This window comes from Cydia amplana, chromosome 20 (assembly GCF_948474715.1).
Source record: "Cydia amplana chromosome 20, ilCydAmpl1.1, whole genome shotgun sequence".
Classification (NCBI taxonomy): domain Eukaryota; kingdom Metazoa; phylum Arthropoda; class Insecta; order Lepidoptera; family Tortricidae; genus Cydia; species Cydia amplana.
In genome coordinates, this window is record NC_086088.1 from 10,335,304 (window position 1) to 10,353,570 (window position 18,267).

Below are 18,267 nucleotides of genomic sequence, written 5' to 3' on the forward strand. Positions count from 1 at the left end.
GGGGGGGACACACATTTTACCACTTTGGAACTGTCTCTCGCGCAAACTATTCAGTTTAGAAAACAATGATATTAGAAACCTCAATTTTAAGTTAAATTTAGTTTGTAGTTGTAAGTGTATGGTGTCTGAAATAAATGATTTTTATTTTATTTTATTTTATTTTTATTTTTTATTAATATCATTTTTGAACACCTATCCATAGATACCCCACACGTATGGGTTTGATCAAAAAAAAATTTTTGAGTTTCAGTTCTAGTTCTAAGTATGGGGAACCCCCAAAATTTATTGTGTTTTTTCTATTTTTGTGTGAAAATCTTAATGCGGTTCACAGAATACATCTAGGTACTTACCAAGTTTCAATAGTATAGTTCTTATAGTTTCGGAAAAAACTGGCTGTGACATATGGACGCACAGACGGACAGACAGACAGACATGACGAATCCATAAGGGTTCCGTTTTTTGCCATTTGGCTACGGAACCCTAAAAATCATGAACGTAAGGTCCAAAACGCACTTTATTAAATTTGCACAAAAGCTAAACATATGAAAATTTCTTCTAAAAATGCGCAATTTTATTTTTGTTTGATTAAATCTCTCATTTTGTGTTGAAGGTGAATCCTCTTTTGTTTTAAATAATATTTTACGTTGCAGTTTCGACAATAAGGAAAATGGCTATGCATAATCGCACAAATTGAGACACAATTCCATGCATAGATAAACCATGAATAATGTCAGAAAAACAACAAATGGTCACTTAAGTATTGTGTTTTATACAATGTGGGATACAAGACAAGGTATTTTACTTAGGTACGGATCATACGAAGGCCATAATGATATAGGTAGGCCATAATGAAATCGACCGATTTGATCAGAAAAGATATTGGCGTCGATCTCCGATTTAATCACCAATTTCAGTTTTATGGCGATATTGGAGCGTTGTAAATTAAAAAAAGTGCGCCCAAAGGCGAATACTGGAGGCACAAATTGGTATTCTTGCGTTCGCAACTTCATTTTATCGGTAATATTGGTCATAATCGGGGATTGAAATCAGATTGGAAAAAACCGTCCTCGTCTGGACACGCCTTAAGAGCTACCGATTTGACCTCCAGCGGGCGCAGCATGGTTCCATTTTTATCGCCTGTCACTATGCCCGTCACTTTCGCACTTACATACCTACTTGTTAAGAACGTGACAGGCGTGGTAACAAGCGATAAAAATTAAAAATGCGACCGTGCTACCGCCGCAGGTATGTGATATTGTCATGTGATGTGTCAAGCTATCTTGATTGAGATATGATTCGAATGGAAGTTCAGTTGACGGTCCAGTCGGCCTAGCCAAGGTGGCAATCGCTTGGGTCTGGCCCCGTAGACAACATGCCAAACGCTAACGCTCCGTAGCGAACGAAACGCAACTGTCACTGTCACACTAATATGGAAGAGTCATAGAGACACAAAGTGATACGACGGCGAAGCGATAGCGATTGTCACCTTGACTAGCCCGCCAGCATCTTTATTATTCATAGAAGGGTATGAAATGTAGGTTTACTACCCTGTAGGTATAGTAACACCCGGGTTGAAACGACTCTTAATACAAGCTTTTATCACTGACTGTACTTTCTTTCTTTCAACAGACAACTTACTCGTCGAGACAATTCTATATATGGACCCCAAATTTATTTATTTTATTTATTTAGAAATTTAATTCAGGCAACAAGGCCCATATTACAAATACCTTACAGACTAACATACATGTATTTTATAAACTTAAAACTAAACACTAGTTATTTAGTCGATAAAACGGCGTGGCTCCGTTGCATCGGCTGCTCCTGTGTGGGATTCGCAAGTTTGCCCCGGAACCTCCGAAACACGACACCCTTCGGCCAGAAGTCGGCGCACTCATAGAGAAATATAATAAGACAAGAGTGCTCACTCCATACATCAGTTCAGACTATTAATTTCAGTGTCTACATCTAGCATCGAGTAGCGGAACTATCAGTACTGCTACTTGACAATAGATGTAGCACCGACCGGAAAGTCTTATCTCAACAGCATAAGACTTTCCTGTCGGTGCTACATCTATTGTCAAGTAGCAGTACTGATAGTTCCGCTACTCGATGCTAGATGCTAATAGTCTTTTTGGTACTAAAACTGATGTATGGAGTGAGCACTCTATGTATTTTTTTTCTCTATGGCGCACTCGATGGTCCCTTGCAGCGGTCGCGGCACGCGCACCACAAAAGTGTTAAAGTGCAAGAACCCCAAACACAATAGGGATGATGACACATGTTGAATTTTATAACAAAATCTAGTAAAATAGATAGCAAACGAGCAGTTTATCACAATAATGTGGATATTAAAATAAAATATTGAAAAATTACAAAAACCCAGGACCTAAAAGTTTCAAAATTTAAGTTTTTTTTAACCTCCAAAAACGATAAAAGTAAGGGTACCATTCGATTCCTTACATTTCATCCAAAAAAATATTGTATAGCAACTATAATTATACATAAACGCAATATTTCACCGACAAAAACGCAATTTTCTTGTTTCGTCCATACTACAAGATGGGCTCCCAGAGACCTTGACGTCACGTTCCCTTGTCGTTTTGTTTAGGGCGTTTCGCGAGTGAAGTGCGACTGTCGGCCTTTGACTACAATTTCTGACTTTTGTGTTACTTTAACGCAATGGGTCCCATATAGACATTTGATCCTAAAAACAAACCCGATCGATTGATACTATAAAGGAAAATTAGTCATGTAGCCTATTACCCCAAACACAATTAGGTTGCGCCATTTTACCACAGAGTTCCTAAGGCCACCTGTAAATGTCATCATAATACTCGTATTAGTCGTATTGCATTTGTTTAGTTTGCGTTTAATTTTCACCCAAACCAAATTCAACTCTATTTCCTATGCTATAGGAACAAATTTCACTTGCAAATATTGGATTTGTTTCTTGTAGGTTAAAGTGTAATAGGGTTATTCTATAAAGAAAGCCTGTATAATATTCTAAGCTTTCCACCACAAAAAATAAAGGGGTAAATCAAAGATAAAGAAACAAGGTAAAATATCGTAAATATTTTAATCAATACTTTGATTATCTTAAACTACAATTTATGGGTCAATCAACTATTTCTTGTTGTTATTCTGTCCCATCAGCGAGGAGACAATAGTAGCATAGATTGTTAGAAGAACTGCTGTACCATGTTCTACTAACATGCTCAGTAGATGTCCCATTATGGAAAGATCTTCTAACTACCATAAAATGCAAGTTTGGTTCATTTAAATACGAAAAACCTAGAATTTTAAGAGTGACTCAGGAGACCGTAACCATAGCAACGTGTGACAAGAAAAAGTTGATTAACCCTTATAATAGGTAACATTAAATGCATAGAATAGAGTGAAAATATACGTACAGTACATTTTGAGTGTATTTAAAACTATAACTTCACCCGTTTCATCTTCGTTTACGCGCACACACCACGTACAGCTGATCTGTAATATAAAATATTTTTTCTACTCCAGCACTTAAATGTGTCAATTAAATGACTGACAGTGATATCTAAAGCAATGTCATTTGAATGATTTGTCTGTAGGCTCTGCTGCTAGGCAGGCTGCTAGCAGTCATCTTATGAGTATAATACAACTGCTTTATTTTTTTTAAAGATTCAACTTCCGATCATCTTGATTGAAAGAGGTTTTTTCATTTACAATAATTTTTTTTTTGCTGTGTGCATAATAATTCATACAAAGTAACCCATTTTCTTAGTCTCAACTGTTTTGTGTCGGGTGCAGCTGTCATAGAAAAAGTAATGTATGCAACAGCTCATAATTGGTTCTTAAAATTCAAGGGTCTTTTTTTACAAAACTCGACTACGTCTCGTTTTGTAACTTCGACCCTTGAATTTTAAGAACCCTTATTATATCACTGTTGCATAAACTACTAATAATTAACCCTTCGTATGTCCAAGCACTGATCAGTGCGCATCAGTTTAAATTCGTTCGCACTGATCAGTGCTTAGACTTCTTAAGGCCTGTGCAGATGAGGAGAATTTTTCGCCAATCTGATTAAATTGTCCGATCAAATCGGCCGTGCGGACGCAAACGCCAATTTGGCCACTTTCAACAATTTTGGCGTCCAAACGTCAATTTGGCTCGCCGAATTCGACCGCCGATTATGATTACCGATAAAATGGTTCGCGTTTGGGGGCATTTTTTTAGCTTAAAAGCTCTCAAATATCACCATAAATTTTAAATTGGTGAAAGTGGCCAAATTGGCGTTTGATCGGACTCAGATTGGCGATAAATTGTCCTTAAAGATACGTAAAATCGAATGGCATTATTCATAAACACACTGCAAGTCTCAATTTCTTGTATTTTTTTCGAGTGGTTGCATTTGCCCCATAGTTGCAATTGCCCTGGTTGACCCTACACAGGAGCAAGTTATAATAACTAGAAAAAATATCTATTTGACAGGTCAAGTCAGGCAGAATGACAGGATTAAGCAGGTTTTGGACCCAGTTTGATCTTAGTTTTTTTTTAATTCAAGAAAGTTTGACTTATACTTCATCATCATCATTGGCCTTCGAGTCTATTACAGACTATACAAGCAGTGTCAGGTAGGGCGACAACGTTTTTCGTGGCTATGTAAGCCAATACGGGGGCGGGAAACACGACCACAGGCATGGCAGTTGCCACAGGTGTAATGTGCCCGTGGCCATAGAGAAATATAATAAGACAAGAGTGCTCACTCCATACATCAGTTCAGACTATTAATTTCAGTGTCTACATCTAGCATCGAGTAGCGGAACTATCAGTACTGCTACTTGACAATAGATGTAGCACCGACCGGAAAGTCTTATCTCAACAGCATAAGACTTTCCGGTCGGTGCTACATCTATTGTCAAGTAGCAGTACTGATAGTTCCGCTACTCGATGCTAGATGCTAATAGTCTTTTTGGTACTAAAACTGATGTATGGACTGAGCACTCTATGTATTTTTTTTCTCTATGCCGTGGCGAACAGGTCTCGGGCTGATGAAAGACATTCTTTGACTTACACTTACCGCCATTTTTATCCTGGTTAGGCTTCGCTTGAGTTTTCATGTTGCTTGGCATCAACAACACGCTCCCATCCTGCATGATCAATAAAACAATATAATAATAACATAATAAATAATATTTAAATGTCATAATAAAAAATAAGTTGATAACTAAACACAAAATCGACTGCGTTCAACCCCACATTTTTTTGGGAAGACCGTCAATCGTAGGGCAATAACACTCGTATTTGTATACGTCGCTAAGACACTATCAGAAAGGAAGACCTTCGCTCCTTCCGCTCTAAAGACGGTCTTACCTGATAGATGATCTTACCCACATTGATTTTACATTGTTTCATTTGTATATGACATAACATGTATCAATTTATAAGTAAAGTGTCATTCTATGGAACTTGCTAACTATGTAAACTTCTACTTCTTCTTCCTCGCCTTATCCCGGCATTTTTGCCACGGCTCATGGGAGCCTGGGGTCCGCTTGACAACTAATCCCATGATTTGACGTAGGCACTAGTTTTTACGAAAGCGACTGCCATCTGACCTTCCAACCCAGAGGGGAAACTAGGCCTTATTGGGATTAGTCCGGTTTCCTCACGATGTTTTCCTTCACCGAAAAGCAACTGGTAAATATCAAATGATATTTCGTACATAAGTTCCGAAAAACTCATTGGTACGAGCCGGGGTTTGAACCCGCGACCTCCGGATTGAAAGTCGCACGCTCTTACCGCTAGGCCACCAGCGCTTGCTAACTATGTAAACAAACCGCCATATTGAATTTGACTCGGAATGATGAATTTACTAGTGACTTTTGTTTACATAGTTAGCAAGTTCCATAGAATGACACTTAATTACTTATAAATTGATACATGGTTATGTTATATACAAATGAAAGAGTGTAAGATCAATGTGGATAAGATCGTCTATCAGGTAAGACCGGAAGGTTGATTTCAAAGTGAAGCTGTATGGAAATAGCACTTTATTGACAACCCGCAATAAGTACCCTTTTGGTTGAGAACGGCACGTTGTTACCTTTAATCTTATAATCCTCCTGGCCATATTTCTAGGTTCTGCCTTCACGATAGACTGCACTTTCACCCGCTTGTATTGTGGCCCAGCTGTAATATTCGCAAATTAATTTAAAACGTAGAGGCCCTTTAGACACTTTAATGAAATGTAAGGGGTACCTACACCGAGCCATAGAGAAAAAAATACATAGAGTGCTCACTCCATACATCAGTTCAGACTATTAATTTCAGTGTCTACATCTAGCATCGAGTAGCGGAACTATCAGTACTGCTACTTGACAATAGATGTAGCACCGACCGGAAAGTCTTATCTCAACAGCATAAGACTTTCCGGTCGGTGGCGACATCTATTGTCAAGTAGCAGTACTGATAGTTCCGCTACTCGATGCTAGATGCTAATAGTCTTTTTGGTACTAAAACTGATGTATGGAGTGAGCACTCTATGATTTTTTTCTCTATGATGCTGCCCTTGGTGTAAGGACTATTGAGAGTTCATGGAATCTAAAATGAACTAGGTTACCTATTGGGTGAAAGCGATGGATTAAGTACTGAGGTGGCAGGCGTGGCTCACTCCGCGATTTCGTCGCTTTGCTACAGGTAGCTAAAAGTACATCCGTTCCACACCAATTTTGGGGAAAGACATAAGCCGCGCGTGGCGCTGTCGCCACCTAGCGGCCATATCTGTGCTGATCGTAACAGACGCGTTTTGTTAGAGAGTGAGTCTTCTGTACTTAGTACTATTATTTATTCTGGTGCTTACGCGTATCGATCGACGTCAACGAAGATAATGCTACCGGTCTGATGACAGGCGCTGATTCTGCGGGCGTCTGTCAAAATAAGGAGAAAATTACTTTATTGCATGCAAGAAATAAAGCACCAGAAGATTAATAGAGAAACGTAGACAGCAGTTATTTTTTGACAACATTTAGAACTAAAATGTCATTCATTAGAACTTGCTAACTATGTAAACAAACCGCCATACTAAAATTGACACTGACTGTCAATTTACTAGTAACTTTTGTTTACATAGTTAGCAAGTTCTATTGAATGACACTTTATAAAGAGTAGGTCATTTGATCGTGACGACACATGCTAGTGTTTCATATAAATTCCATAGTAGCCATAGACTAGAAACCCTCTAGACGGAGTTTAGTGCAATTATTTCATGAAACCGATGCTGCTAAAAATACTGGGGTGCGGGGGACGAGGTGAGCGAGTCCCGTGCCGTGATTGGTCCGTTCAAACACACGGACGTCACACAAAGACACTTTGACTCGAAAATGGAGTAAAACTACCGTATATTTGTGGCAGAGGGGGTAGCACTACTATGCTCAGTCTGGAGGATGTCTTGTCTGTGATAGTAGCAAATCGTTTTGACAGGTCGAAAAAAGAAACTGATTTGACTAGTAGGGTGGATCAACTATTTCTTGTTGTTATTCTGTCCGGTCAGCCAAGAGACAATAGTAGCATAGTTTGTTAGAAGACATTGTCCACCGCCTTCTTCTGACACGCTTGGTAGACGACCCTCTATGGAAAGGGTTTATAAGTATCACAAAAAACGTGTTAGAAGAATTTAACAGCCTAAAAATCAGGTTTTAAAGAGTGACCCAGGGGAACGTAACCATGTAACATATAGGTGACACAGCTCAGGTAAGCAGGAAAACACATCAAATATTATATGTTGGTAATTCATAATAATCAATCAGATTTATATAATATGTTTTCCCATTTCTTTTAATAACTTTATTTTCTTTTCCTTTTGTAAGAATTTGATATGTTTTCTGAAAGAGCTACGAATTTGTATGATTCCATGTACATATGTATATTTTCTAAATCAAATTTCTATTACACCTTATGTGTATAATTGCATGAATTCTATAGTGATTTAAATTGTATTTTTTTTCCTTATTTTCTCGTAATGCATGTTAATTATAAGATGTAATTATTTTTGAAAAGATGTGTCCCGCCGAGTTTGTTGCCGGTCCCATAATGGGATACCCTCCTCCAATTGAGGGGGGATTTAAATCTTCTCGGGGCAGAGGTGTAGGGTTGGAGCCGGTCTACCTAGCTTTATTTGACGTTCATAAGCGCATTGTAATTATGCCTACTTGAATAAACTATCTTTTATCTTTATCTTATCTTTATCATGGCAACGAGTGACAAGAAAAAGTTGATTCACCCAGTAGCCAAATACCCTATTACTATAGGGGCCAATAACTATGGCAGTTGTCCTATTATTAGGGATCTTACCTCATCGTTAGCTACCCCATTACACTGGTCCTCAGTAACATGATATAAGGTATCTTCTTGTTTCTGAACGTCCAGTACGTCGATAGTATCTGTTTGACTGACATCTATTGGCGTCGGAACATCTGTGTGTTGGCTTGCGTGCGTGCATGTTGGGGTCCTGAAAAATTCATTTTTCACCTCAGCAGCTCGAACAAGGGTACTTTGCTACTTCAAAACAGTGAGCAAAATCGCATTTTGCTCACTGAGTGAGTCAAAATGAGCAAAATGCGATTTTGCTCACTGTTTTTAAGTAGCAAAGTACCCTTGTTCGAGCTGCTGAGGTGAAAATTTAATTGTTGGTATATCTTAAGAAAACATGAGTGAATAGAGGTAAGTGATGAAGAAGGAATACATTTTTCGGGTTCTCTAATATGTTCTCACTGCTGAGGTGAAAAGTTTTGTGAACTACACGAGATCAAAGTTATTTACATCTCGTGCGCTTTTGAGTCCCTTACTACGCTGAATCTTCTAAATTAGATTCACTCGCTACGCTCGTGAATCTATTATAGGATCTTTCGCTTGCACGGGACTCAAAATAAGCACTCGAAGAAATATCAAACTTTGATCTCTTGTTGTACAAATAACTATTTCACACCTCCTATTCAGAAAAGAGCTTTTCTTCCCTGCTAGGAGGGGTCAAAGTGGCACTTTTCCTCCCTGCTAGGAGGGATCAAAGTAACACTTTTCTGTGGTAGCACACTATTTTTACATTTTTTTGCACATTATTTTCTTAGCGGAAGCGGTGGTAGCTGAGTGGATATGACGCCCGACTTTCAATCCGGAGGTCGCGGGTTCAAATCCTGGCTCGTACCAATGAGTTTTTCGGAACTTATGTACGAAATATCATTTGATATTTACCACTAGCTTTTCGGTGAAGGAAAACATCGTGAGGAAACCTGCATACATCTGCGAAGAAATTCAAAGGTGTATGTGAAGTCCCCAATCCGCATTGGGCTAGCGTGGGGACTATAGCCCGAGCCCTCTCGCGCATGAGAGGCCTGTGCCCAGCAGTGGGACGTATATAGGCTCACATTATTATTATTATTATATAATTTGTTTAGCTTAAATAATCTGTTTAAGCATCAGATTGTGTCAACACTAAGATTTTGTATTTTCCTCATAGTTGATGTGAAAAGCAGTATGTGTCACACGGTATCAAAATTATTTCGTCTTGGGCGTTAACACTTGAATCCCTCATTATGCTCAGGATGCTACTTTAGAACTTTGTTTTATATTATGTAGTGATAGTGATACTTACTTTAGTTGTTGTAAAATGTCCTTCAGATGACAATTATGTTCAGCTTTCAACTCGTTGCTACGTTTCAATTCTAGCACCAATTCCTGTGGAATATTTTTCAAATAAATTACGGTATTTTAGTTAATAAAAAAAATATTAGAGTCCGTCTAACTAGGGTTGCCATAAGTGTAGGGACGTCGACCGGGACAATTGTTTTTTTTTTTTGTGACAGGGGGTGCAAATATTGCTCCGGAGTATGACCGGGATACCAAGCTGCAAACAGGGACGTATGGCAACCCTTGAGCAATTTTGAGCATTGATGGGGACAATTTGCTTAATAGCAGGGACACCGGGCAACCAAGCTTCAAACGGGGATATGTCCCGGTGTAAACGGACGTATGGCAACCCTAGTCTAAGCTACCATTGCGCCGACTTTAATGGAACAAAGTGAGGCCGTGTCAGTATAATCATCATATTCTCATATAAATTTGAAATTAATGGTGACATTTCCACATTTCCACCATGCAGAGTTACCTTGGTCCGACTCAATGATTCTAGACCCCTCACACGTAAGCCAGGGACCGTTACCGGTACCGGTATAACTAAAAATCAAAATATCCCATACCTTTCACAATATTTGTCTGATATTATAGAATAGTGTGTAGGTAAGCATAGTGATGGATCACATTAGCTAAATTAAGTGCATAAATATAGTCAATAGTCAATAGTCAAAATATACTTTATTCATGTAGGCCTAGCAACAAGCACTTATGAATCGTAACATACTTTTTAAATTATCTTAAGCTAATTATCAGAGCAATTTATTGATGTTATTATTCCATAAGAATATTGGATTATTATACAAATCAAATTAAACACACATTAAATTGAATTAAGAATTTCACAAAAGGATCGTCAAACATGAAAAAAATTGTATAAAAAATACCAGTCTAGAATGTTTCTAGGATAAAATCTAAATGTCAAATAAATAAATAAAATACACAACTACTACTAAGAAGTATATACATCAGAATATCAATTTCCTAATCATTAATCAAATATACTTACCTAAAAGATAATCATTTCGAATAACAATGAATCCCACGTTGTTTTATCATTCACATATACATAAACAACCGTGATACCGAAATTGAATACCGGTTTATTGGTATGAAAAATATACCGGTATCGGGTCCCTGCACGTAACGACAGTTTTCGCCATAGATGTCTTATTATTTAGTTTCCCTAATAGTTCTCTGAGGTGATTTCGATCGAGGACTTCAGCGAGGTTATAAAAGACTACGGGGCTAATAAGCACGCGGGGTTAATGTGAACATTGCCAGAAAAAGACAACTTACTCGCAAAATATCATTCGTCTCATTAGAAACACTACTTTCGGGTGTAAATTTCTTTTTATGTGTTTCCCTATTTTCGTCCATGGGGCTATTTCGAACGAGGATCTCAGCGAGGTTATATAGGACTGTGCGGGGCTAACAGGCACGTGGGGCTAATGTGAACATTGCCAAAAAAAGACAACTTACCCGCAAAATATCATTCGTCTCACTAGAAACATTAGATTCGGGCGTAGATTTCTTATTATTTGTTTCGCTATTGTTCTCGTTCATGGGGCTATTTCGAGCGAGGATCTCAGCGAGGTTATATAGGACGGTGCGGGGCGATGGGGCACGCGGGGCTACTGCGACTTCTGATTCAGGCTTCGTGCTGTATTCTTCTACCTGTAGGCAATATTAATTTTAAATAAAGTAAATCTCAATCATCATCATCCGCTTTGCAACTAATCCCAAGAATTGACGTAGGCACTAGTTTTTAAAGCGACTGCCATCTGACCTGCCCAATCAGAGGTTAAACTAGGCCTTATTGGGATTAGTCCGGTTTCCTCACGATGTTTTCCTTCACCGAAAAGCGACTGGTAAATATCAAATGATATTTCGTACATAAGTTCCGAAAAACTCATTGGTACGAGCCGGGGTTTGAACCCGCGACCTCCGGATTGCAAGTCGCACGCTCTTAACGCTAGGCCACCAGCGCTTCTACGAAAGGTTTTAGAATGAGGGATTTATTTAGTTTGAAGCATAGAGAAATATAAGTAAAGAAAGAGTGGTAACTCCATACATCAGTTTTCTTACCAAAACACGGGTTATTTCGTAGTCGACATCTAGCGTTCAGTAGCGGACATTATCAGTTCTGCTAGTTGACAATATATGTAGCGGCAAACAAAAACTCTAATGCTCGACAATTTTTAGCTAATATTATAACCGAATTAACCGGAACTCTATTTTCAACTCCTGCTTATAATATTAGTTGTAAATTGTTTTAGTAGTACATTTTTCGTCAGTAGCGACATTTGTGACATCTGGTGACAAATAGCGGTACTAATAGTTCCACTACTTGACGTTAGATGTCGACTACGAAATGTATGGAGTTACCACTCTTTCTTTACTTATATTTTTCTATGGGGTGAAGTGATGTCCGGACTTTTGATCCTGACCAAAATATCACCATAGAGAAATATAGTAAGACAAAGAGTGTCAGTTTTGGTACGAAAAAGACTATTATTTTCACAGTCGACATCTAGCATCGAGTAGCGGAATTATGTTGTTGAGCAAGACTTTCCGGTCGGTGCTACATCTATTGTCAAGTAGCAGAACTAAATGATAAAATTTGGGAGTTTTTTTTTAAGTTGTCCCCTACACTTTTTTTTTCAAATTTGGGATTTTTAATGTCATTTTTACTCAGAATCACGAGCTCTTTCTATCCTAATAGGAGAAAAAAAGTGTCCTAAGGTTTTTATTTCCATTCCGTCACCATTTTTCATAGACTTTGTATGGCGGTCGCGGAATGGAAAGATCGAAAAATGTATGGACATTTTGGGACACTTTTTTTCTCCTATTAGGATAGAAAGAGCTCGTGATTCTGAGTAGAAATAACATAAAAAATCCCAAATTTGAAAAAAAAAGTGTAGGGGGATAACTTAAAAAAAAAGCCCAATTCTGCTACTCGATGCTAGATGTAGACTATGAAAATAATAGTCTTTTTGTAACCACAACTGATGTATGGAGTGAGTAATTTATGTATTTTTTTTCTATGACATCACTTACAGTTTCGCCGTCCGTCTCAGATTGGTGTGTATCTGTCTCTTGGTCCCTGGTCGTCATCCCGAGTAGTTTCCGCAGCTGTCTCTCTCTAAACCCTTGCAGACTGCTGCTGGGATCCTTAGAATGAGACCTCGAGCGGACACGGGTCTTGAGGTCTTTCCATGTCTGTAATACAATCACTTATTACAATAATAGGGTATATTACTGTATTTCAAATAAATATTTTACACCATGCATGAAATAAAGCACCAGAGGATTCATAAGTAGACAATCGCAGTTATTTTTAGACACAATTTCTATTTTAAAACCCATTTAAAATTAAAGAGTAGGGAATTTGATTGTGACGCTACATGCTAGTGTTTCATATAAATTCCATAGTCGCAAAAACGTTTTGACACTTCGAAAAAAGAAACTGCTTTGACTAGCAGTTAAATACCCTATATGTGTTTTTTTTTCTCGTAATGTGTTAATCATACAGGATTGTGACTCTTGGAGACCCTATACATCTCTAAGGATAATTTGATAAGGATGATTTTTAGTTCTGACACTTAAGAGACATTTACACCTCTAAATACGTTTAGATTTTTTTCCATGTATCTGTTTTGTTTTTATTTTAATATTATTATTATAGTTTTTTTTATGTAATTCGACATTAAGAGACCTTATACATCTCTAAGTAATTGTATTACGTTAGTTTGATTTGGTAGTTGTAGTTGTATTTAATAATTGTTGATGTATTATTATTATTATTTTGCTTGTATGTAAATTCAATGTTGACGTGTAAAAGTGCCCTTGTGGCCTATTTGCTGAATAAATGTTGAAGTTGAAGTTGAAGTTGTGACGTCCCACGGATAAAGGTACCTTAAGGAGCGCTGTGAATAACAGCGTAAGCACTAGTCGCCATAAGGTACCTTTTCCCATGGAACGTCACATATACTCTTCATAATATATTATGTGTGTGGTGGCTGGTGGTCAAAAATGGTTAGATGATTTGAGGCAAGTCCAGGATGGGATATCATGAAACTTACTTTACACCACGCCTTCAAACTCCTAGCGCGGCCTATACTGTTGAGATGACGGGTGATTTTGACCCAGGGGTATATTCTCGCTTGGATGCCTTGTGGCAACTTTAGAATGGGATTTCATGAAACTTACTTTACACCACGCCTTCAAACTCCTAGCGGGGCCTATACTGTTGAGATGACGGGTGATTTTGACCCAGGGGTATATTCTCGCTTGGATGCCTTGTGGCAACTTTAGAATAGGATTTCATGAAACTTACTTGACACCACGCCTTCATAGTCCTAGCGGGGCCTATACTGTTGAGATGACGGGTGATTTTGACCCAGGGGTATATTCTCGCTTGGATGCCTTGTGGCAACTTTAGAATAGGATTTCATGAAACTTACTTGACACCACGCCTTCATAGTCCTAGCGGGGCCTATACTGTTGAGATGACGGGTGATTTTGACCCAGGCGGACATGTTCTCGCTTGGATGCCTTCTGGCAACCCTAGGATGGGCTATCATGAAGTCAGCGAGGGCACATATTTGAAGATTGGAGCTGCGTCTGAAATCATATTTGACAGGACACTTCGAAGCGCTGGTGGCCTAGCGGTAAGAGCGTGCGACTTTCAATCCGGAGGTCGCTGGTTCAAACCTCGGCTCGTACCAATGAGCAATCGCTTTTCGGTGAAGGAAAACATCGTGAGGAAACCGGACTAGTCCTAATAAGGCCTAGTTTACCCTCTGGATTGCAAGGTCAGAGGGCAGTCGCTTAGTGCGTTTAGTTTTACGAAAGCGACTGCCACTGCCCATTCTTGGGAGCAGTACTGTCCGCTACTGGACGCTAGATGTCTACTACGAAATAACTCGCGTTTTGGTAAGAAAACTGATGTATGGAGCAGGGATGTTGCGAATATCCGCATCCGCATCCGCAACCGCGGAACTTCCGCATTATTTTCAACATCCGCATCTGCATCCGCATCCGCATAAAATCGATGCGGAGTTTAATGCGGATGCGGATGTGGAACAGGTCGGTACAGAGTCAAGCGTGAGTGGGACTTAATGTACGGAACCCTTGGAACGCGAGTCCGACTCGCACTTGGCCGGTTTATTGAAATAAAAATTACTAAAATGTAATAGTTGACGTTTTTTATGTATCTGTCTTGACATCCGCATCCGCATCCGCGGTTGTGAGCCTTTAAAAATCCGCATCCGCATCCGCATCCGCGGATGTCAAAAAATCGGCATCCGCAACATCCCTGGTATGGAGTTACCACTCTTTCTTTACTTATATCGTCGCTATACTTACTCAACCTCATATCTGCAACAATCATTTGATGGAAATGTCGCTTTTCTTCCATTCGGAATACGGGTGTTTTTGTCATCAAATGAGTGTTGCAGATACGAGGTTGAGTAAGTATAGCGGCGATATTTCTCTATAGGTGTGTGAAACATCGATGGTGTAGGCCGGGGTTCAGGCAGACCAAAGAGGAGATGGCGGGACGACTTGGACGCATTTTATCCGGATTGGCGGGAAAATGCAAACGACAGGGTTGAGTGGAGGAAGGGAGGGGAGGCCTTTGCCCAGCAGTGGGACACTAGCCCAGGCTAAAAAAAATAAAATAAAAAAAAAAAAAAAAAAAAAAAAAAAAGGTGTGTGAAACGTACAGTGCCATACCACATATGAGTACTTGCCTTTTGTAATGACGTTCTTTAGGCAGTTCATCGTCTTCTCGGCCGTGTTCAATATCCTCAGTGGGTTCACATTTTAGGGGGTCAGCCATTACGTTTTGCGATGGCGATGGCGAATATACGTAATATTCGTTTGATTGTGTGACCTATAAACCAAAGAGAATTTGAAATAGAGGCGGATTGTCAATAGTAGTTTGTGTTACAAGGGATCAAAATGATGTATCTCCGTCAAGGGCGTACATTGAATCTTGAGCGTAATGAGGGATTCAAGTGTTAACGCCCACGACGAGATAATGTTGATACCGTGTACACATACTACTTTTCACATCAACTATGAGGAAAATAAAAAAATCTTAGTGTTGACTCAATCTGATGCTTAAACAGATTATTTAAGCTAAATAAAATAATGTGCAAAAAAATGTAAAAAAAGTGTGCTAGAACAGAAAAGTGTTACTTTGATCCCTCCTAGCAGGGAGGAAAAGTGCCACTTTGATCCCTCCTAGCAGGGAAGAAAAAGCCCTTTTCCGAATAGGTGGTGTTTAAGTTATGTAGCCCCAGTACATGTACTGCCATCTTTTGACAAAAGATTAAAACTGTTAGAACGCCATTTGACTTTAACCCTTATTATTTCACTAAATAAGAACAAAGGGCGCTAAATTAGGGGCGAAAGCCACGAAATTAGAAGGATAGAAATGATAATATATGGCGCGCCGCGCGAAACTTGCGACGGGAGATATGGGCGTAGCGCGGGTTTTTACCTTTTATCTCAATTACTCTGAAGATAGATTATTTAAAATGTTACTCGTCATTCAAGTACAATAAGGGCAAATTCCAACAGAAATTCAGCTAAAATGGTCCTTATTGCACATAACATGAAGCATCCATCCAAGGACCCTTCTTTAATGGAAAGCCACACATATTGTCGTGTGTCTATAATACTTACATTTGTCTCGTTGGCTTCACGATCGCTTTCGTTAAGTATTTGTAGTATTTTCCTAGACACCCTGTCGTTCCATCGGCTTCTCTTGCGATCTTTTCGGCGCGCGTTTATAACTAACGTCCGCCATGTCTGAAAATAAAACAACATTTAAGAATTTACATAAACACAGGCTAAAAACACACATGCACACTAAAAACCGGCCAAGTGCGAGTCAGACTCGCGTTCCAAGGGTTCTGTACATTAAGTGTGACTCACGCTTGTCTGCACATTTTTAATAGGTTTTCCTGTCATCTATATGTAAAGACGTGTAATTTTTACAAATTTTAGACCCAGTAGTTTCGGAGATAAAGGGGGGGGGGGCGGACAGCCAGACGCCCGAGTGATCCTATAAGAGTTCCGTTTATTCCTTTTGAGATACGGAACCCTAAAAATAAAGGAAAACTGTCCGAATGGGTGTGAAACCGATTATAACTAGGAGTATGTACAGATGTAGTGCATAATCCTTTGCCATCGTGTTTTCTCGGAATCGTTCGCATTACTCATGCTGTAGACTGAAATATTTAGCATAACACGTTCGTGTGTTTTCATTTTCATTATGGGACTCAAAGATGCTGCAAATAACGTTGTATTTAAGGATGGATGGATGGATGGATGGATGGGTGGGTGGGTTTGGGTGGATGGATGGATGGATGGATGGATGGATGGATGGTTGGATGGATGGATGGATGGATGGTTGGAAGGATGGATGGATGGATGGGTGAATGGATGGATGGATGGATGGATGGATGGTTGGATGGATGGATGGATGGATGGGTGGATGGATGGATGGATGGATGGATGGATGGATGGATGGATGGATGGATGGATGGATGGATGGATGGATGGATGGATGGATGGATGGATGGATGTATGGATGGATGGTTGGATGGATGGATGGATGGATGGATGGGTGGATGGATGGATGGATGGATGGATGGATGGATGGTTGGATGGATGGATGGATAGATGGGTGGATGGATGGATGGATGGATGGATGGATGGATGGATGGATGGATGGATGGATGGATAGATGGATGGATAGATGGATGGATGGATGGATGGATGGATGGATGGATGGATGGATGGATGGATGGATAGATAGATAGCTACTAAACACTTACACACTTCCACCTAGTAACGCTCTTAGCGGCCACACTTTTATCCACATTATTCAAATATCTACATAACCGCCGCCACTCATCGTAGTGCGGGTCTTCGGTGCTCATGAACAGGCACCTCGCCCGCGCCAGGGAGGGGCGGCGCCCCATGTAGTGGACGAGGGCGTTTATTTGAGTCTGTGTGCAACGACTGAAAAAAAAACAATTATAAAGTCCAATTATTTAAATCTTCTTCTTCCTCGCGTTATCCCGGCATTTGCCACGGCTCACGGGAGCCTGGGGTCCGCTTGACAACTAATCCCAAGAATTGACGTAGGCTCTAGTTTTTACGAAAGCGACCGCCATTTAGACCTTCCGACCCAGAGGGGAAACTAGACCTTATTGGGATGAGTCCGGTTTCCTCACGATGTTTTCCTTCACCGAAAAGCAACTGATAAATATCAAATGATATTTATCAGTTGCTTTCGTATAGTTTTATTGGTTCTTATTTACTGACAATTTGGTTTGACCAACTATAGATGATGATTGATTCCATTCCATAAAAAGTATGGCGACCTACGCAGGCAAGTAGGTACTTGAGATTAGTTTCCACATCCTTGTCGATATCACGGATATAATCACTCAGTCACTATAAGTAGGTATTGTATAGTAAAAAAACTTACACTCTTCTATTTTTCTTCGACGCACTATTTTGCTTATTTCCGTTTCCAAAACCACGATCGGAATGTACCGAAGACTCTGTACTTCGTTG

The 18,267-nt window shown here is 39.5% G+C and overlaps 2 protein-coding genes across 2 annotated transcripts in view; one reads left to right on the forward strand and one right to left on the reverse strand.

Moving 5' to 3' along the window:
* Window positions 1-18,267, forward strand: part of LOC134657491 (homeobox protein Hmx-like) — a 279,414-nt gene that overhangs the window by 166,743 nt on the left and 94,404 nt on the right. The window lies entirely within an intron of this gene.
* On the reverse strand, window positions 7,645-12,783 carry LOC134657747 (uncharacterized). The gene is made up of 5 exons (XM_063513311.1): window positions 12,727-12,783; window positions 11,149-11,343; window positions 9,629-9,711; window positions 8,332-8,488; window positions 7,645-7,662 (listed from the first exon to the last, which is right to left on the reverse strand). The coding sequence occupies exons 1-5, from the start codon at window positions 12,781-12,783 to the stop codon at window positions 7,645-7,647; spliced, it is 510 nt and encodes a 169-aa protein (XP_063369381.1).